At 37.4% G+C, this 22687-nt stretch overlaps 1 protein-coding gene across 2 annotated transcripts in view; it reads left to right on the forward strand.

Moving 5' to 3' along the window:
- LOC117677329 (serine/threonine-protein kinase TNNI3K) overlaps positions 1-22687 on the forward strand; it is a 238156-nt gene that overhangs the window by 156455 nt on the left and 59014 nt on the right. For both annotated transcript variants that reach the window (XM_087889820.1, XM_060689981.2), the window contains 4 exons: positions 10480-10532; positions 11269-11321; positions 13085-13217; positions 19494-19603. In XM_087889820.1, the coding sequence (XP_087745946.1) occupies positions 10480-10532; positions 11269-11321; positions 13085-13217; positions 19494-19603 (349 nt within the window). The remainder of the gene's footprint in view (positions 1-10479; positions 10533-11268; positions 11322-13084; positions 13218-19493; positions 19604-22687) is intronic.

Raw genomic sequence — 22687 nt, forward strand, 5'->3', positions numbered from 1 at the left:
GAGGTGACGAGGGCATGAGTGACTGTGCACAGGGAATCCCGATCAAGAAAGGGCCGCAACTGGCGAATCAGGCGAACCTGACAAAAGGTCCCCCTGGTTACAGCCGTCAGATGTTCCTCCAAGGACAGCTGCATATCCAGGAGGACTCCCAGATTGCGAGCCCTCTCTGTGGGGGCCAATGACTCGCCCCCAATAGTCAGTGATGGAGTCAACTGACTATATCGGGATGCCGGGAGCCACAGCCACTCAGTCTTGGAAGGGTTGAGCTTGAGCCTGTTCCTCCCCATCCAGATATTAAATATTAAATATTAAATGTTTATAATATAAACATGCCTCTTACCATGAAATGATTCCCATTTAATACCAGGACTTATTTCACTCATCAGAAGTGGTAACTATATAATATAGGTAGTTTTTCATTTTCATTTTTTATTTTTAAAGTTTTTTATTGTAAATACATTAAAACAAGACACAAACATAAAACATTTATATACATACACTTTTTTTAACAGCTCTTTCGAAGTCGTCCTTTCTTACTATTTACACATATTTTAACTTTATCTTACTCCACATTGTTATCTATCTTCCCTTATTTCGTCTACATTTTACCTTGATCTTTAACATTTATTTTCTCTCTCCTTTATTCCTCTTTCTCATTTTTCCTATTCTCCTACCATTCATACCATCTACACCACACTTTATAATATTCTGTATCCTCTTTCTCCTTGAGTTCTTTTGTTAGTTTGTCCATCTCTGTGCACTCTAAAAAAAATTTAATTAAATCTTCTGTTGGTGAATTTTCCTTCTTCCAATTTTGCGCATAGACTATGCGGGCTGCTGTTAGTATGTGTAATGTTAAATATTGTATTTCCTTTGTGCAATTTTCTATGGGAATCCTTAGTAAGAATTGCTCTGGTTCTCCCTTTATTGATTTCTGTGTTATCTCCTCTAACCACTTTTTGACTTTGGCCCAGAATTTCTTTGCCACTGGGCAAGTCCACCAGAGATGGTAATATGTTCCATAGTTACTCTTACATTTCCAGCATTTTGGTGAATTACTAGGGAACATCTTTGCTATTCTAGCTGGCGGTAGATGCCATCTATGAAACATTTTCATCTGGTTATCCTTGATATGCTGTTGATATTGTCAATTTCATATTTATTCTCCACATCTTTTCCCACTTCTCTAATTCTACTGAGTGGTTGAAATTCCTTGCCCAATTAATCATAGTATCTTTCACTATTTCCTCTTCCATTTTATACCGTAATAAGAATTTATATATTTTACTAATTAATTTTTGTTCCCTCCCATATACAATTTTATCCAATTCGTTTTGCTCCAATTGTACCTCATTTGTCTTTATATCTTCTGTATAGTTTGATCTTATTTGTAAATACGTCCACCATTCAACTTCTCTATTCAAATCCTGTTCCAATTCTTGTTTTGTTTTTAATTTTCCCAAATCGTTTAATATATCCCTGTATCTAATTATTTTGGTCCAGTCTATTAAATTTGAATGCATTAATGTTTCATTGGGCGAAATCCAAAATGGTATTCTCATATAATGTTGCTTTTTGATTTTGTTCCAAATTAATAATAATGAGTTCCTAATTATATGTCTTCTAAAATACCCATGGGTTTTATGCTTTTCACCCCTTAGGAATGCATGCCATCCTATCTGTAAATTGTGACCTTCAATTGTTAACATTCTTTTATTTCCCAACTCCATCCATTCCTTTAACCATGTTAAGCATTAGTTTTTCATTTTTAAAACATTATTAAATGATTACAGATAATTACACTTCCCTATATAAAACAATTGCATTTCTTTCCTTGTCTTTCTTGTTTGATTTTATCCCAGCCTGTAATATGTACACATGAGTCTGTAATTCTTTAATAAATGTCATTGTAAATGACATTTTTGACAAAGTTCAAAATGCTCTAAAATTTGAGGGTGAAAAGCTGCCTTCTATCCAGGGTATAGAAATGAAAAGCCAAAACATAAGCCCTTGTTAAGGGGTTGCCTTTGAGCTGGGCAAATGCATACTCCTTCAGCTCTTCATTAGCTACATCATCCTGTAGTCAAGGAACATTGGAACTTTTCAGCATGTCTTCAGATCTGTTCATTAGCTGAAATGCAAGTAGAAAGTTAGTTCAATTGTTCCCAACTCCTGCAATAGGAGTTTATTTTGTGAAGGTGCTATGTATATATGAAAAGAGAGTGTACATTTCACCCCATAAGGATGAGAGAAACAAATATCTCTAAGCTGCTGTGATTTCCTTTGAACTTTTTTCTTCTTCTTTTTAAGCACCAGTTTTCAATGCATCCTCAGATACAAATCGGTTTAGATTGTTGGAGGCTCATGAGATGCATCCTTCAAGCTTCTGTTTGGTAGAGATAGGGTGAGCCCAGTTTTGTGTTGCATAGTTGCCAAAAGTTGAGGCTGTTGTGATGAAGTACATCAAGGCTTGTTCTGGGTAAATAAAAGCTTCTCCTACAGCAACAGCTCTGCAGGTGGAACATTCCTCTATTTGATGCTGAAGCTTTCTGGCTCCTTTGTGTCTTTTCAACAACAACAACAACAAAAAAGTCTGTATATCTGAATCCCCCTATTTCTATACTTTTAACCTCTCTAGACCTTTTGCCTTTGCTTTACTTAAACTCATTTCTCCCTTTTTGCCCAAACTCACTCTTTCTTGTCTGTCACATCAGATATAAGTGATTGTTATGACATTCACAATGCTGGCCTTGGAGGTTTAAGTGGCATAAGTTAGCAAAAAAGATGGCCTAGATAAATAAGTAACTGGAAACACAGTTTATTTTCTTCTTCTTAAGTTTTGCTGGTAGGTTTTGTTTTGTAGAACTGAAAAACTAACAGTACTAACTAGGTACCACAGCAAGTAAATACTAGCACAGAATCAGTACAATTTAAAATCCCAATTCTGACCTGAAATGCCACATGAAACCTCGAAGCAAACTCACCAGACATTAATTATGCTTGATCAAATTTATGTAGTTTGAGCTAGACCTTTCAGTGCTACCTCTTGACATACATATGCCCAGAAGCAAATTACACAGCTAATAACTAGTGAGGAAATTGTGGCCAAAACAAAAAGACAATTTATTTTAAAATATATAGCATTCACTTACTGACCCTTACTGCCGAAGCTTGATATAACAACAGCAGACCCATAACTTAAACTGGAATGTGGGCCACAGCTGAAACTATAGAACTATGGAAGAGGTAAGTCAAATTTTTTAAAAAAGTTTAATGGGAATAGACCAAAACTCATTCTCTGAATTGAGATAGTATGATGGTGATAGAATGTGGGGGGGGGAGACGACATATGGAGGTGAATGAGCCACAAACATCACCTTTGCAAGTTATTCCCTTCACTTTATCCCCTTTGTTGGATACTTCTAGTTTCTTGGGGTTAAGGAAAGGCTTTCCACATCCTCAAAGTTGCTTTTTTTATTATTTTTAGCATCAATAAATAAAACCAATAAATAGAAACGAGGGCTAAGAATTGGTCTGTGGATGGGATTATAACCTTTGTAACAGGTGTGTGCCTTCGAGCATATAAATAAATGCAAATTCAGTTGTAATAATAAATGAGGGACGTCTGAAACTTAATTAAGTAATTTCATCTTACACATTGGATTTTGTCCTTTCAGAAGATGCATTAACAATTTGCCACTCTCATGCATGAAGAGTTCCATTGTGAGGCTGAAGAGGGTTTTGGCGCTTGTCTTTCTTTCAAAATGCCCAACATTATTTTTCAGAGCTGGCCTGGGTTAAGAAAAGCAACAGTGTATGGAAAGTTTGCACAACTCTGAAATATTCACCTGAGGGAGAAGAGGATTACTTCCAAATTCAGGTGTTATTTCAGGTAGTGTGCCCACCTTCCCTGTTTTATTTTTGTAACAGCACACAGTAGCACACACACAACCCGCCCATCTGATAGAGGGTTGCCTATTGTGTTGCCTATTTTCTTATATTGTCCTGGAAAGTAGATGAATACATCCATGTAGCCATCTTTGAGCTGAGGAAGCTGGAAAGAATCCTTACATTTGTGATTTAGCTCAGTATTCGGGGTTCTGATGACACATTTAGCCATAAAGTGACCTTTTGAGTAATATACAGTATAGTGAACTAAATCATGACTTAAAGTGTGGATTGAATGTAGTCATATTATATTTTCTGGCCAATATATCTTGGAAATAAGTACACACAATTTGAAATTGTATGCATGCCTGCTTGCATGAAAATAAACCCAATTAGATCTCAGTAATTCTACATTTTTTTTAAAAAAAAAGACAAGCTGATGAAGTCTAGTAGTAGAAGTAAACTCCCCCCCCAATACAGTAGGTAATATTTCACCTGGCTAATATATGCCTTGGAATTCCACCTTTTAGTTGAATATGGACATTTTATTATTACTATTATAACTTTTATTATAACTATGGCAACTTTATGACCTGGGAACCAACTTCCAGAATTCCGAAGCATGGCTGACTCAGGAATTCTGGGAGTTGAAGTCCACATATACTGCAAAATCCCCATTCCCTCCCCACTCCTGGGGGAAGGATACTGCAAAATCTCCATTCCCACCCCACTCTGGGGCCTGCCAGAGATGGTATTTGCTGGTTCTCCGAACTAATCAAAATTTCCGCTACCGGTTGTCCAGAACCTGTCAGAACCTGCTGAATTTCACCCCGGCTTATGAGTCTCTTTGGAGATATGCTATTATTAATGGCATGCATGAAATTTATTCCTGGGCATTATAAGTCCTCCGTTTGCATTCCCCAGTGTTCAGTAAACTGAAAGCAAAGTGGAAAACATTTTTGTTCATGTTACCCTCAATAAATGGGTTTAACCACAAAACAAATCTCATAATTCACCTCTTCAGTCCCAGTGGTTACAGGACAAATCCAGTAGATTTAGCAGTAAGCCTTAAATACACCTGCACTGACAGGTGTACAAAAAGTTAGGGTTCTCTTATTCTTTACCTTTATAGGAGCTTCTTGTTGCTATGGTTTCAAAGATTTAATTGAAATCAATTTTGTTTTTACTCACTCTGTATGGTTAATGCATTTGTTTCCACTCATGCTATTTACAATATGTTTGGAGCTTTCAAGTGAAATTTTGTTGGTTGGAAAGATGATAAATAAATAGAAGGACAAAGAGACACATACATGTATTTTAAAATAAATAAATAAATAAAAACCTATGTAAGAGCAATGAAATCCTGTGACTTTACTGTCAGAAAGGTGATCTCTAATAAAATTTTGCTAAAATATAGAGACATTGGAAAATACACAGAAAAAAAGCAATCGTATTAGAGATAGAAGCACTTTTTGAAATGAAAATGGACTAGGATATTAATGGAAGGAATGAGAATTTTATAAATTTATAAAGTTATAATTTTATATATAAGTATATATATAAGTTTATATATTCTTTATATAGCAAAAAGAAGTTGATTCTGTCTTTCCACTTTCTATCACTCTTGTATGGTTACCTAGAGATATAGGGTAGAAACATGGCAAATCAAAGTGGACAAAAGTGATTTATTTTCATGCAATGTTTTATTATAGGATTCATAGATTTGAAGTATAGAGATGCTATTTAGGGTAAGATTAGTTGCTAATAATAGCCAGCAGCCTCATAGGCGACAGGGAAGGTGGCAAGGTGGCAGTCATGGCATCAAGATAGAAGCCCCACCCCTTTCTAGTAGTGCATTGGTGCCTCCATCTTATTTATTTTGGCCCACCTTGTAGATATCACTGAGAACATTATCAAAATGTGTTCTGCATTGTTAGTCTTTAGCAGTGATAAAGTTATCTAGCGTCCATTTCATTCGAACAGCTAATTACTTAAACTCTTTCCACCCAAAGAAAACCCTTTCCCAAATATTGCCCTTGAAAGCTCACATTTGCATATGTCGTTATGCTATTGCCAAACCCAATATAGTATTTCATAAACCCCATAGCTACACCCAAATTGTTAAGCTTACCTTCTAGTCATGAAAAGTTGTCCATCATATTATCTAATACTCTCTTATATAGCATTGACCCGCCCCAAAATTATGTGCCTATTGCTCCCATAATTTCCAGACAGTATGGTCAATGATGAATATTGCAGTAGAGCAGTGGTAGTATTCAGCCGGTTCTATCCAGTTCGGGCAAACCTGCAGCGGTGCCTGCAGGAGGCTCCACCCACCTGCCCAGACGTCATCACGTCCCATTTTTGACTCTCTGCGTGAACGCACTCACATTTGCGAACCAGTAGTGAAGGTAAGTGAATACCATTCCTGCAGTAGAATATAACCAGAAGCCAGAACCATTTGCAGTTTTTTTTAAAAGCAAAACTGTACCCTCTCTCCCTTGCATACTTTCCACACAACTGGGTAAAAGAGGATTTACACATTGCTTCCTCCAAGCGTTGACTGCCAACACTGAATTTTAAGTGGAATGATAGATTTCCTAGTGCTTGAAGCTATTACCAAACACATCTTCTCCTGGATTTCAGTTGTTTTTGAGTGAGGTCATGTTGGGCAGGTGTGTTCATATACTAATATTTTAATCATGCGATGAAATTAAAAATCAGATCTAATTTTTGCAGAAATTGTTAACCCTTGGAGGGATTCTTAATGTGCCAGGAGGTCTTCACTCATACAGGTTAATTGCTTTCAGTAGTGCCTCATAAAGTGATTTCACTTCATTGGATACCAAAGTTTCTCAATATGGCAGGGAGATCCTATATACCTCTTGGGGACAATTATTTGGGGGGGAGAAGAACTACCCTGTTTCCCCTAAAAGAAGACCTCCCCAGATAATAATCCCAATTGGGCTTTTGAGTGCATGAGCTAAAATAAGGCCCCTCCTGAAAATAAGCCTTCTCCGAAAATAAGCCCTCCCCGAAAATATTAAACTGCATGCACAGCCGGTCCCTGCCATTTCCTCTGGTTAGGGTTAGGGACACAGAGCTGGAAATCAGGTAAAACAGCAAGAAGAGCCTCGTCTTGCTCCATGTGCCCCCAAAATAATAAGACCTCCCCAAAAATAAGGCCAAGTGCTTATTTGGGGGTTCAAAAAAATATAAGACAGGGTCTTATTTTCGGGGAAACACGGTATTTAAGAGGAAGAAGCAGTTACCTGGAAACAATGACACAACTTTATCTTTTAAAAAATAATCTTTGTAAAAAGGCTTAACTACAACAACTGTCCAGTGGGCAAGAGAGAACTGTTTATCCAAGAGGAAGAAAACTCTGAATTTAAGGCAGTTGTCCATCAAAAGTATTGTAAGTATAGACACAGCTTGTGTGTGTGCTACCCAGTTTTCCAACCTTGTCAATTTGGGACTGCCAACACCAGATGAAACTAATGCAGGATATTCCTCCTGTTACGTCTGTGTGTTTGTGTGGGAAAGAAAGATACTTGTATGTGTGTGTATATGCACATCTGCCAAAAGCTGCGTATCCCCATCTGCATATAGCAACTATTCTGTCACAGAACACTTTCACACCTAAGCACCCATGTACATATACTTGGATTTTCCTTTCTTTCTAGAAACAACAAACATGTTGTTTTAAAAACAACATGATTCAAGAAGTGAAGCTCTACCAAGAAGGGGAAAAAAAGAGGGCTACAAAACTGGAAATGAGGGGAAGAATAACTTGGCAGGGAAAAACAAACCTTGTTGAAGCATTAGAAAAATAGGCTAAATTTAATCAGGGAGAAGCAGGGAGAAGCTGTGCCTTTCCTAAATTGGATTGTGGTGATTAGGCTTATCTTTAAAAGCACCCATGTTAGTGAGATCTGTCATTGTTCACATCTTCTATTTATTTGCTTCATTTCAGTATCTTCTCGGCAATCATGAAGTAGGGTGGGAGTTGTTTTACAAGTAACTATTTGGGGCCTCCCGTCGCTACAATACTGCAGCTAACATATGCATCCAGTCAGAATGCAGTCTCCTTGGCTACCAAAGCCCTATCAAAACTAAAAGCTTGAATCTCGGCTAATATTAAATATCTGTGCCCTGTCAAGCTGGCCAATTAATAGGAAGGAGAGTAAACAGAATGTGTGATCAAGGACAAGGGAAGATCTGAAGTCAGAAATTTTTGAGGGACAGCATTCAAAAACAGCCATACATTTAAAACAGAGAATGGGAGATATGTATGCAGTAAACATAGCTAGGAATTGAAAGTAATGAGGAAGGCAAAATTTGTCAAATATCTGAACCATCAAACATAAATGGTGGCAGAGATGCCATTTTAGGTTTCAGCGGTAAGAGGTGAGTAAAACAGACAAAAGAGCAAGATTCACAATATATTGGAAATATTTGATTTGGGATATATTGAAGACAGAACTCAATATTTTAAAAAATGTATTTTAAATTTATTTAACTGCCAAACTTTATGCATCTCAGAGTGACTACAGATAGATAGACATTCCTAAAAATGTGACATGAAAATGCATCCGCACCTTATTATATGGTAGTCATTTGGGTTTGAAGAAGATACACTTCAAACTTCACATATGCAATTCATCTATGGACATGGGAGTGGCTCTACAGTCTCAATCTGGAAGTGTGGAATCTAGCACAATGGGGGCACTGCATGTCCATTGTTGTAATAACTGGGTTTTATTCTGTGATGCCACTCATGGCTTTCTATCAGTTTGTTAGTGATGTCTGTCTTCAAAGCTGGTGGAGGCTTCATAGCAGAGCTCACCAGTGGGTTTTGGCAGCAGCTGCAGCTTCTAGTTCCCTTGGGTGGATGATACTGTGACATAGGGTTTCTCCCCCGGGATTTTGTGGCACTTTTGTGGTTGACTCTCAGATCTCTTCCCAGACTCCAATACACTATAGAGCAACTGGTGAAGCATATGGCGGTCATCCATTCTGATGATGTTTCCCATCTCATCTGAGCTTTGATAATCAGGAACTCAATGCTGGTGAACCCCACATGGTCCAGGTCCTCCAGGTTGGAGACCCGACCTTGCCAACCAGTGCTGAAGGTAGAGCAGAGAGCACACATGTGAAATTTCTCCAATTGTTTGATGTGTCTTTGGTACAGAGTCCAGGAGTCATATTCTTATAGGGGGAAAAAAAGATAACCACAGCCCTATAGACGTTCAGCTTTGTGGAGATAAGGATATTGCAGGGATTTATTTTACTGTTCAGCTAAATAATTGTATCTGAATATATGAGAATACAACATCTGAGAAGAAATAAAGGCAAATAGAATTGAAGGACTAGTTCATTCCTTGTATTCCATTGATGTAGTTGCATTAATTCTGGGTAACCCTAAACTTTTACAGCATCTTATGAATATGTTATGCTGCTGTTTGCATGTTTTGGTGGGGCTGCAGGTAACCAAAAGACTGGTTCCTTTCCCTCACTTGCAAATGTTTGAAATATCCTGAGAGTTTGAATCTCGTCTCGACTGACGTACTGATCTATTGCAGATTGAGTTTTGACATGAATATTTCCTTTTTCTCCACACAATTGAGATTTTGATATTCTCTCACAGTGGAGAACATAATGCACTAAAAGAAATCTAGTAGGCAGGTGCACAATACTCATTAAGCTCTTTTGCTAGCATCTGCCAATGCAATCAAGCCATTCCAGAGCTAAAAATCTTTCTGCACGTATTAGAGAAGGTTCCATCATTACGAACCAGAGTCCTTCTGAAGGCTATTCTCCCCAGGGTGATAGCTGTAATGATTTTAAAGATTACCTTGTCATGAAGAGGTAAGATCCATGTAAATCCTTCATAGTTCTTTTATACAAAGAGGGGGTGGATGGGAAATACCAGGAATGTGTGATGAGAGTCTGTGAAATTAAGTCAAGTTTTCAAAGAGAATTTAGCCTTTTGAAAACAGCTCTAAATAGCCTTCTCCTTAAGAAGCTTTTATAGGTGTTGGCAGTAGTCTGCTCACAGCTGGATTCTGCACTTTTTTTCCTTTGCATTCATTTATGCCATTGTAATTTAGGAGTGGCTCATTTTAGCTGAGTGGAGCTTAACTGAGGGGATAATCAGGTCTTCTGATTTTATTGAAATGTTATCACCGAGTTCAGTCCCCAAATGTCAGCATCTTCATTCCTTCTAGGTAATGCTGTCACATAATTAATAAGACTGTTACAGATGATCTTCCACTAATTAGGCAATATACTTGTTCTACTTACTAATTAAAGAATTACTCTGACATTTGGACTTCCTAAGCTGTCAACCTTTCATGTATGTGCATATGTGGGTGTATACAATCAGATACAGAAACACACAATGCTTTACGTGTGTTTGTGTATATCTGTTTAACTATTAGCAAGATCCTAAGGGCTACTTGATAAAAAAAAAGAAGACACTGCTTAGACATAATATATGACAGCATGACATAATCTCTTGAACAGATTATTACTATATTTCTCTATGTCTAATCAAACATATATAAAAATATTTTTTTTTCTCTACAGTCACAATATTCTCTTGTATGAAGATGGCCATGCTGTTGTTGCTGATTTTGGAGGTAAAAAAATGGATTTTTTTTTTAAAAAAACAGTACATTTTTGCATGCTCTGTAAAAAAAAACAAGATGACATAATGACTTTGTATGGGTGGATGGACTCTTTGGAATTTTGAGTACATTGTCACAGGTCACTTATAAATATTTGGCTTTGGTGAGTCATCAGTTTAGCAGCAGGAGATATTTTGCAGAAGCATCCACTCCTATGTACCTCCAACCCTTGAAGTCCGGTCTGGTTACATGACAGGTTGGTACAAATGGCATTTCTGGAAAAGCAAGGTCTGCAAAATTTCACTGATTCTTTGTCCTGTGATTGATTCATGATTGCAAAGATACAATATTTCCATCTAGCAACTCTTAATTGTAGGTGTTTGTGTAAAAGAGCCCTGGGCTTAAAGTAAAAAGCCTTTAAAAATGCAAAAGATAAAGGAAAAAAAAACCTGTACAGGATTTTCTGCATTTAGAAGTTGCCATGTGCAGCATTGTTAAAGAATTGAAACGCCTGTTTTATATTCTTTGGAAAACGTGCTGAAATATTCAAATAAAAATGTGTGTTTTTACAAAGTTATTGTTATGCTTCACGAAACTGATCACTTGGATACTCAGCTATGGTATTACTGCATTTCTGTTTTGTTTTCATATAGCTGTGTACTCTTTTTTTCCACTTGCTTATCTGAACTAAGTGATATTGATTTAAATACTCTCCTCCCTTTGTTTTTCCTTTAATTTTGAATCCTAGAATCAAGATTTTTGCAGTCTCTGGATGAGGACAATATGACAAAGCAACCTGGGGTTTGCCTTTTTTTTTCTCTTTAACATTTTCATGTGTTTGAGAGTGTGCGTGTGTGTTCTATATATAGTACACGTATATACCATATATTAGTCCAAGTTACAGTATATTGATAGTGTGTTCCATTGTTTCTTGTCCACATTCATTTTCGGTAGAGTGCTCGAAGATTATTGAGCAAAAATATGTTATTTCTGCTTTGCATGCAGCAATGGGTTCTAGTTTGCATCAGTGATTACCCTAATATTAGCTTATATTAGCAACTCAGAATCAAATTGTAACTCTTGGTGGACTAGCTTCCCGCCCACTACTGCTTATATTGTAATTGTTTTATCCTTTCCAAGTTTTCGTGAAGAACTCTTGTGAGACAAAAGTTGAGTTTTATACTGAGAATTCTCACAGACAGCTTGCAAATTTGGTGCCGATCTGAGAAAGTCCCTTTTCTCAAATTGCCTTTGCAAAATAGAGTCAGAAGCAATTGCCCGAGAGGGGAGATCTGAGTTGTAGTTGGTGAAACCCCACAGGTTAACCTTACTGAAGATGTCCCTAAGCATGCTGATTGCCACGATGGGTATTATTTTCAAAATTTTTCTAGTCCAATTCACTAAACCAGAACTCTCTAAAAATTTCCTCATTTCTATCACTATATAAATATCTTAGTAAGGCTTCTTTCAAATTCGAAGAATTGCGATCTTTGCTATTACAGGTAGTCCTCAGTTAATGATCCTAATTGGACTGGGGTTTTGGTCACTAAGTGAAGCCTGTCATTAGCCAAAACATGACATGACAACACTATTTAGTGACAGCAGTTTCCATATTGCAATCATTTGGCCAGATTTGCAACCATGCCATCATTAGGCAAGGACATCATGCTTCTCCCGACCTGCCGTGCTCACTTCCCCCTCATGTATCTCTCTCAATCTTTGTTGTTTTGACTGCCATGCACTCTGCCATTCTCACCAGCTTATAGCCCACCTCACCCCCCAAAAAAAGTAGAGATGAGCAGGAGATAGGTGGGTGGTAAAAGTTGAAGGGCATGCTATGGTTATAAATGTGGAAGACTGCCAAGCACCCAAATTTTTTATCCCATGACCATAGGGACGCTGTAACAGCTATAACTTCAAGAATCTCTCTGGCGTAACTATAATTCATTCAGCATCATTGTAACTTTGAACGAATGGTCGTAAAACACAAACCACTTTTACTTGCTGTAAATGGGGCTGCCGACTCCATCCTCAATTGCAAAGAATCAAACCAGAGGCTCATTCAGTGTACTAAGCTGCTCAGAAGCACAGTCACCATTTCCAAGGCCTGAAAAGGGACAAAGAAACCTGAAACTGGCGGTAAACCTTTAGTAAGCTGCACATACAAGAAGAGAGACCATAGAATCCAATCATTTGTAAATTCAGTGCTTATTGGTGCACTATATTTGTCACAGACATATGTTGCTCCTCTGTATCCAGACATATTGCAAAAAGCTGATTTCAGACAGTCTTCAGTAAAATTGTATTTCAGAGTGGAAACATGCACAATGAAAATTGTTTTGGTGTTTTGCAGGCCATGAATCTCAAAATGCAATCTATAATGCCTTGGCTGCATGTTAATATGGAAACAACCCAATCACTATGATGAATCCTTTCATTCATAGAATTATTTTGTTAACTTAGTGCCAGAAAACAAACAGAAATAAAACAGAGAAGAGAGGGGCTTTTTTGTGAAGAAATCTAACATACGGTTATTGCATTATTGATGTTGTCTTGATATATAGAATCTGCGCTGGATGGCCCCTGAAGTATTCACACAGTGCACACGGTACACCATAAAAGCTGATGTTTTCAGCTATGCCTTGTGTCTCTGGGAACTGTTAACAGGAGAAATCCCATTTGCTCACCTGAAGCCAGGTAAGACTCTGAGCCAGTTTAACATCAAGCTTGTTGCACGATAAAGCAATGCCCTGCATGTGAATAATTTCAACTTGGTTTTAGAGGAATGCTTGCCTATTGATTTGTTCTGTTTAATATTATGAGGTTTCAGTTTTTACATAAAAATTGTAGAGGCAAGGTATTGCAATCAAGCCACAGTTTTCATTGAAATCAGGACCTCATTTTTTTTTAAAGAAACATATAGGCAACTGAATAGCTGATAATAATATTTAGCCCTTAGGTACTTCCTCCAAACTGTTCAGGCTTACTAGAATTTTAATATTCTTTTACTACAGGGATTGGTGCCTAAAAGATAATAATATGTTGATGAAAAAATACCAGAAAGCAGAAGCAAAAAAGTACCCACATCACAGCCAGGCGCATGTGTTGGGGAACTTTCATAGCTAAAACCGTGAATTAAATGAATTAATCCAGTGTCAATTATTGCATTTTAGAGTTGTGCAGTTTCAAGGGGACGCTGGAAGTCTTCTAGCTGACTCTTCAGCTCAGGATCTGTATCTGGATGCATAACATTTGCCAATTTAAGAAGATATTTGAACTTTCTTTTCAAGATTTGGGGGTGGAAGGAGGATGATCAGTGATCTCCTATGGATTTGGTGGAGAGATGAAAGGAAACCATGCACATTTCACTAACTTCATTTGGATCCAAATTCTGGCTGCTGCTACCAAATACAACTTAAACCGAAGAGGTTTCTGAAGAAGTCAGTTTACTATAGTAACACAGAAGATCTATACTGTAGATAGATTCTATGAATTATACTTTTCAAGAAGTATAACAAAGAAGGATGGGGCAGAAAACGGTCCATCTCTGTGGAAAACAACAGTGTATTCTCTTTCTTTCTTCCCAGCTGCCTCTTCTCAGAATGGGACAACTTGCCACAACTTTGCTGTGGCAAACTCGCCACGATCAACATGCCACAGTCAACTTACTGCAGCCAACTCACCATGGACAACTCGCTGCAAGACAACTCGCCACAGCCAACTTGCTGCGGGACAATTTAACAATTCTATTTAATTATTTAAAATAAATTAATTTTAATTTTTGCCATTCACAGTTCTTTTCTTTAATGATTCTATTCCACTATTATATATTAAATATATAATATATAATTAAATATATATATATTAGTGTAACTCTTGTCCCACAGCGAGTTGCCCTGCAGTGAGTTGCCCACGGTGAGTTGGCCATGGCAAATTGTTATAGACCCACCTCTCCCTACTGATTTTTTTCAGGTTTCTCCTTATTGCTGTTAAGAGCCAAATGCTTTCACAGTGTTAACAGTCTTCTAAACACTAAGGAGCTTGCCGTCTGAAGGATTTCCTGAATCTTCCTGTTTTAACATGTATCTGTTGTTTCTCACTAATTAGCTTCACTTGTCTTGTACAAAAACTCTCCATTCCATTTCTCCATTGCTGAGTTTTTCAGCATCATTATTCCTCCAATGCATTTAAAGCTACATATTTATTGAAGTTCTGTTCTTATATTTTGTTGGTGAGAACTGAAGAAGATTCCTTTATTACCCTTCCTTCTGAGAGCTTATTAAGTCCAGATTTACATTTCTTTTGACTTTTATGGAATTATTATTGTTTCCTTAGTCCATTCTTTATTTTTTTTTCTCCTTCTCTTTTCCTTTTTCAGCAAAACAAATTATATCTTTCAATTGATGGGTTTTGCTGGCATTAATTTGTTAAATCTATTCAAGTAGAGGAATGAGGTTTTGATGTAGAGTATGGAGGGCCATTGAAGTAGCTTTGCAACTAAGTTCACTCTTTTAAATGAATTTTTATTGAAGAAAATGTTAACAGAATAAAAACAGTATGAATTTAAAGAAAAGTGAATATAAAAGTAAACGAAAAGTAATAAACAAGAAAAAAAGAAGACAAGAAAGAAAAAAATATTAAACAGTTATTTCCAATTTTTCCAATTTTCTATATAGCATTTATATTTTATCCTCTCTAAAGATACATCATGATGCTTTCTTTTCATATTTTAGCATTTCTAATAATCAAATCCTTTTTTCCTTTTTTCCAAACCTAAAACTAGTTTTTTTCCATCCATTATATTTGGTCTTCCATTTGCTTCTCTCTCTCTCTCTCTCCCCTCTCCCTCCCTCCCTCCCTCCCCCCCTCTCTCTCTCTCTCGTTAACATTTTTATCTTTTGATTATTAATTTTAAAACCAGCTAACACACCAAAATCTTTTAATTTTTCCATTAATATCTCTATTCAGGGAATTCTTTCAGAATCATCACCATACTATCAGCATATTTTCTTCCCTTTCACTCTTCATTCCAGCAATTCTCTCATCCTTCCTTATATCTCTAATCAAAACTTCAAGAGCTGGAATAAACAAAAGCGAAGATAAAGGTCATTCTTGCCTTGCCCCTTTTTGAATTTCACAAGATTTTATTAATTCTCCATGCTACTAGGTTTGCGTGTTTCTTGAAATTAAGTTAGTACATATTGTCAGTCAGATTCTGCCACAAAATATAAATAAAATTCTTTCTTCCCCATTTTGATCTAACATATATCCAAACATGTTGTCTGGTTTCACACAACATATTTAACCCGCATCCATTTTCTGGGTTCACAATATGCTAAACCATAGACTAATCCTAACCCCAACCCTAGCCATGTTAGTCTATGGTTTAGCATGTGATGAACCCAGAAAATGGATTAATTCAGTTACATATGTTGTGTGAAACATAATCAAGGTACAGAAGACCTAAATAATGTTGACACTAGTTAGAATTGATCCTGCTGTTCAAATGCATTAGATTGGCATTTCTCTGCCTTAGTGATGCATGTGAACCCAGCTAATTTCATTAAGTTATCAAGTTATTTGGGGTTCCTGTCATAGAATGGATATTTGAATAGTGTCACCAAATTGATATGATATGCACTGTCAAATATTTCAATGAGGAAAGGAAGATCCCTCAATGCCATCTTATTTATAAAGTATTTGTTTATTAGATTTATAAGCCACCCATCTAACTGTCCAGTGACTCTTCAGTCATTATGATGGAACTGTGGTCAGAATAAACCTCTATATTTATAATGGCTGATTCAGTCCTATTAGCTCAATTCACTGCATTGGAACAATTGCTTCAATGGGTTTCACAACTCCCTAGGAATAATCTAGTCATACTAAATGGAGAGTGCAGGAAACAAAGCATTCAGATTAAGAAAAGAAAGTAGACATTAGGTCTTTGTCCCAGCCAAGGATATTTTGAGATACATGCATTACTGTGCCAAGGTCAGAATGACCGCTGACTAAGTCAAACTCTGTAAATAGTAAAAATCAAGTGGATAACACTCAGAAAAAGAACTTTTATTTCATGTGGCCATTAATACATAATTTTCCCTTCAGCTCTTTATTTCCATTTGGCTGTCTTCTTTGGAACTCTCTTTTTCTAAGAGGTATAATTCCAGTTGTTAAAAGCTTGCAAGTTATTCCATATTCTCCTCTAGGGTCACATCCTTTACAAAGATTTCTAGAAGCAAGGCAAGGAAGAATTGTGTTTTCCTCTTTGTTAGGAAGAAAGAAAGAGATAACAAAACACAAACACTGCCTACTGAACATTTTTTTGACCCCAGTCTTTTAACACTCTTTGGAAAAGCAAGGCAATTGCCTGACTATTAATCTATGATGAATTTTAAAATAAGGCTAAATAATACAGAAAGATAATATAGAAAGGTGGAAGGCAAGCATCTTACAAAGAATGAAAGATTGTCAGCGTGCTGAAAAACTGCTTAGGTTTTATAATACAAGCATAATAGAAATAAGAAGGTAACAATTCATTATGTAAAGCATAACTGCCAAACAATTAAATTACGGTGTTTATCAATTAAGCTGTGAGCAAAAGATCTTTGTGAAGAGGAATGTAAATCTGAATGAATATACCACTTAGGGCTGTTGTAGTAGCTTCCTTTTACTACATGGGAATAAGAGGTCATACTGAGTTAAGTCCATAGAAGCATAGCTCTGGCTATGCAGATATGGAGATCTTTGTCTCATTTTGCTATATTGTCTGCAGTGGTTGCTTAGGAAAAGCCACTGGGGTATTAGTGAGAGGAACAGGGATATGAAGATTAATAAATATAGATTACAATTGAAGTTGAAGGTGGAGTTTAGCTTCAGGAGGCAAATTTGCTGCTTGGATTTGTTCACCAGTTAATGTTCAGTGTCTTTATTCAACCCAAGAAGGTAATTCTGAAATTTATTTTCTAGGGAGTTGCAAATCTACCCATTAAGGCTGACTTGTTGCAATTCACTATGATTAATTAAGAAACTACCAGAGACTAAACTACAGCCTATACCTCTATCATAACATGGAGGCAGATGGCAGTTCTCCCACATTAAATATGGCACAAACCAAGTAAATGGAAAATATTACAGCAGAAATGCATTTATATAATGGAGGATTGGTGAAAGAAAAAGACATAGTATAATGGTATCTCCTTTGGCTTCTCAATTAGAATATAAATCGTATATTAGCTGGAACTACCTACATTTTACACCTCTCCCATTTTTGTATTATTTTTAAGAAAAGATGACAACCTACTTAATTTTAACAGTAAAGAGACTGGATTTTTTTTTAAATGGTAAAACTTGACAATTGTACTGGTTACTATACACATTACAGGATTCATAAAAAGCTTTGTTTAAGTTATTTACATTAAGTCACATCTTTAAAATTCACCCCAGGAAAGGTTTGGGAGTATGGCCTGCATGCATGACACTTTATACATCCTTACCCTTTGAGTATCATATGAAAAAAAAAATATGTAGATTTCTAAACATACACAAGTTGATCCATCTACAGTAAATGTAAATCATATAGCATCCAATTGTATTAGTCTTCATATGACAATAATCAGATTACAAACAATTTTAATACTGTAGTGTTATAGCATTTATATTCAGAACTCTATTGTGTTGAATATCTATGGAGATTCCCAGTCATCCAGGTCATGGTTGTCCCAAAGGTTTTTTTTTTTTTGCAAAAGGCACTGGGCTTTCTTTGTTTTTCTTGAAGATGCATTGTGTTGACTGATTGAAGATACAGTTGGAGATCCGATACAAAAATTGTTAGGGATCATCTCTAATTATTTCAAGGGAGTAAGTCCCACTGAAATCGTATAATGCCATTTATTCCTGAATGAGCAAAGATTACATCATAAAAGTCACGAATCATTAGAATAAATATCCCAGGATAGAAAACCATTCTATGAATATGATCAGAGCATTATTTCATCATGTCATTCTCTTATCTCCTAATTAATTTGATTTGTGATCCTATCTTAGAAAAGACTTTTATTCTGAAATATTAAGAATTGTAAAAAAAGGAACATTGCTAATGAAAGGGAAACAGACCATTCCATATCATACTCTATGATAATTCTCCTTTTCCATATTACAGAGGTAGACCCTGAACTAAAACTAAAACTAAAACACTAAAACTAAAACTAAAACAACTAAAACTAAAACTAGGTAGCCAGGAGCTTTCCTCAATGGGAAAAACTTTATGGCAGTAAGAATGATGAAAACAGATTTGATGACTATTCCCGCGATGGCGAACCTATGGCACGTGTGCCACAGTTAGCACGCATAGCCATATCGGTTGGCACATGAGCTCAGCTCTGGCACACATGCCCGCACTGGCCAGCTGATTTTTGGGCCTTCTGGGCCCACCAGAAGTTGGCAAACAGGCCATTTCCGGCCTCCGGAGGGCCTCCAGGGAAGTGGGGAAGGCCATTTTTGCCCTCCCCAGGCTCCTAGAAAGGCTCTGGAGCCTGGGGAGGGCGAAGAAACGGACCTACCAGGCCCGCCGTGGCATCACATGCCAAAAGCGAAGGAAGCGCGGGGGGGGGTCACGCACACATGTGCGGGGGTGGGGCGCATAGAATTATGGATGTGGGCGCATGCGCGCGCAACTCCCCTGTGCTTCCCCCCGCTTTTGGCACGCGATGGCAAAAAGGTTAGCCATCACTGACCTATTCACTGGATTGGCCAGCCTATGTGATTTCCTTCTCTGAGGCATGGAATCTGAAATAAGGTTACTTTAAAATAGAACAGTTTTGTTTTTCAGCACAAAATAGACTGCCTAGGTATGTTAAGCCTTTGGAAGGCTAAAATAATTTCAGTTCACTAACCTTTAAATGTTGGCTTCGTATCCTGAGTCTGCTTTTGGGGATGATCAATAATTCAGCCTCATCGTGTTCTTATTTACAGCCGCTGCAGCAGCTGATATGGCCTATCATCAGATCAGACCTCCAATCGGCTATTCAATTCCCAAGCCTATCTCTTCTTTGTTAATGAGGGGCTGGAATGCATGTCCTGAGGTAAGTAGGTTCCCTCCATGTCTTCTCAAGCAACATTGCCCATAGTTTCTCTCTGGAGGAGAAATGGCAGATCAACGAACCTATTGCTTGTATTTCAGGGTGGTCCAATACTCTACATGTACTTCCTATTTGCTGGGACGCAGGCAGCAGTATCTTATCTTGTGATATATTCTCTAGATCCTAAATTAAAACAGTATGAGCATGTTAGGAGTTAAACTGGGTTTTAGTGGTTCTGGTGACATAATATCCAAAATAAGTCAAGTTGTCATCATTTGCCTTACTGCTAACAGGAAGTGCTGCATGTGGCATTGAAGTGCTGACAACCTTCTCTATCTTATTAAAATAGTTTTTAAACTATTGTGTGGAAGTCTCAGTTGATCAAAGTCGTGATCGGTGGTAGAAGTAAATGTCTATTGGTCTGTCTGGTGATGATCATGGTGTAAGGAAGTTTAAAAATTGAAATGTAAAAAAAAAATATTGAAAGAACATGTGCTAATGAATGAATGAAGTAATAAATAATATAAAATCAATACAAAATAACAGAATAACAGAGTTGGAAGAGTCTTGGAGTTTTTCTAATCTCAAGCAGGAGACCATATTCCATTTCAGACACATGGTTGTCCAATCTCTTAAAAACCTCCAGTGATGGAACACGAACAACTTCTGAAGGCAAGCTGTTCCACTGATTAATTGTTCTGTCACAAAATTTCTCCTTGTTTCTTGGTTGGCTCTCTCCTTGATTAATTCCCATCCATTGCTTCTTGTTCTGCCTTCAGCTGCTTTGAGGAATAGGTTGATCCCCTCTTCTTTGTGGCAGCTCCATAATTATTGGAACATTGTTATCATGTCACCCTTAGCCCTTGTCATAAAACTAGACATTCCTAATTCCTGCAACCATTTTTCATGTTTTAGCCTCCCGTTCCTTAATCACCTTAAGAGAAGAGTTCTCTTCTCTGCACTCTTTCTAAAAACTCAACATCTTGTTAATATGATGGTGACCAAAACTGGATACAATATTCCAAGTGTGGCCTTACCAAGGCATTATAAAGTGGTACTAAATTACAAAAGTGAGAATGGTACAAAATGATATAAAAATGAGAATGATAGAAAGATATTGTAGAATGTTAGAGAGAGAAAGAGAAAATGGCCACAGAGAAAAAGAGCAAATGCCAGTTAGGATTAAAAGAACAGAGAAATTACAGAGCAATTTTAATAGAAATAAAATATATTTTCAAACTAGGAGAATAGTCTGAATAAGGATCCTTTGACAGAATGGATTAAAAATAAAAGTAACGAACTGTTTTGACATGAAACTGGCATGGGGGGATTGGAGACTGTAAAGGTTCGCATGGGAATCAGAGAGATTGTCAAATAATGCAATTGAAATAAACTCTATACCATAAATGACTAAGAAAAAAAATGGATGGAAATAAAATCATAAATGTTATGAGACTATTGAAAAATGCTAAGGCTTGGAGGTATACAGTACATAAATTGAGAAATGTTAAAAATATGTATATGGTTTGCTTGTGCAATTGCTGTGCATCTTGCTTAATTTGTGTGCGAAGACTGAATCTGCACCTGATAATTGGAAGAACGCCGTTATTCTTCCCTACATCAAGAAAAATGTAAGAAATGCAGTGGAATACTTAGAAATCTGGTACGACAAGGAGTGATGGAGTCAAGCATGGATTATAGATGCTGAATGAATATGAATTGAATGCAGAAGTGAGTGACTAGGAAAAAAGAAGCATCTGGAGTGGTTCGATCACACAGAGTGAATGAATAAGGTTTGAATAGCAAAACAAATATATGATAGAACAAATGTGTTGAGAGGCAGGGAGAGGGAGAAAATAATGGTTGGATAGAATGAATGAGTTCCTTCAAAAATCAAGGTGAGAAATTTAAACAAAAGGAAATGTATAAAGTGGTTATTAGATGTAGTGGAAGCAAGGATTGTTAGCAAGGAGAAAAGCTAAGAAGAAGAATAGTGAATAGTGTTAATGCAGTGACAATTTCCTAATAGTCTCTCATCTATGTACTAAATGAGTCTGCCTCGTTACTTCTCTTGCGCTCAACCTTTGTGTTAACCATATTGTATGATGTGAGGCTATAATCTTCAGCAGAAGATTTTTCAAAATTTTGATTGAAGTTGGAGAGCCAGCTTGGTGTAGTGGCTAAGACAATAATGACTCAAAAATTTGAAAAATGCCTAACTTGAGTCTGCTGGTGTGGGCACCCCCCCACCCACCCTTCATTCCCCCACTCCCCAACAACAGAGAAACAATTTTCTCTCTCTAGGCCACCCTGAAGAATGATAATCAGTAGCAGACTGAGCCTCAAATTCAAAAAGGCCAACCCTCACCATTCCCCAAGGAACGCAAGCCTTGGGGAATGGCACAATTGCTGCACACTGGAGGTGGTATTCAGCAAGTTCTGACCAGTTCTGGAGAACTGGTAGCAGAAATTTTGAATAGTTTGGAGAACTGGTAAATATCACCTCTGACTGGCCCCACCTCCATCTATTCTCTGCCTCCAGAATCCCAGCTGATTGGGAGGAAATGGGGATTTTGCAGTAACCTTCCCCTGGAGTGGGGAGGGAATGGAGATTTTACAGTATCCTTCCCCTGCCGCGCCCACCAAGCCACGCCCACCAAGCCATGCCCACAGAACTGGTAGTAAAAATTTTTGAATCCCACCACTGCTGCACACCCCTTACTTTCAGGCACTGTCCTCTCTCTGTTGACAGGCCCTGCAACCTACCTATGGCTGCTCCAACTCATACAAGGTCTTCATTCTGAAATCAGTTTCAGAGAATGCTCCTTGAATGGCCTCTGCAGCCTTGTGAAAGCATGTCCTGTTCTCATGCAATTTTTGGAGGCTAAGGAGGCCACATAAGAGCACGGACCTCTTGTGCAACTTCTGAAGCTTCTCAGCCACAGGAGAGCATATCCCATTCTCACATGGCCTCCACAGCAGAGGTGGGTTTCAGCAGGTTCTCACCAGTTCTGGAGAACCAGTAGCGGAAATTTTGAGTAGTTCTGAGAACCGCCCTCATCTATTCTCTGCCTCCCGACTTGCCCC

The sequence above is a fragment of the Pantherophis guttatus genome, chromosome 3 (genome assembly GCF_059756535.1).
Source record: "Pantherophis guttatus breed Tessera chromosome 3, ASM5975653v1, whole genome shotgun sequence".
Lineage (NCBI taxonomy): Eukaryota > Metazoa > Chordata > Lepidosauria > Squamata > Colubridae > Pantherophis > Pantherophis guttatus.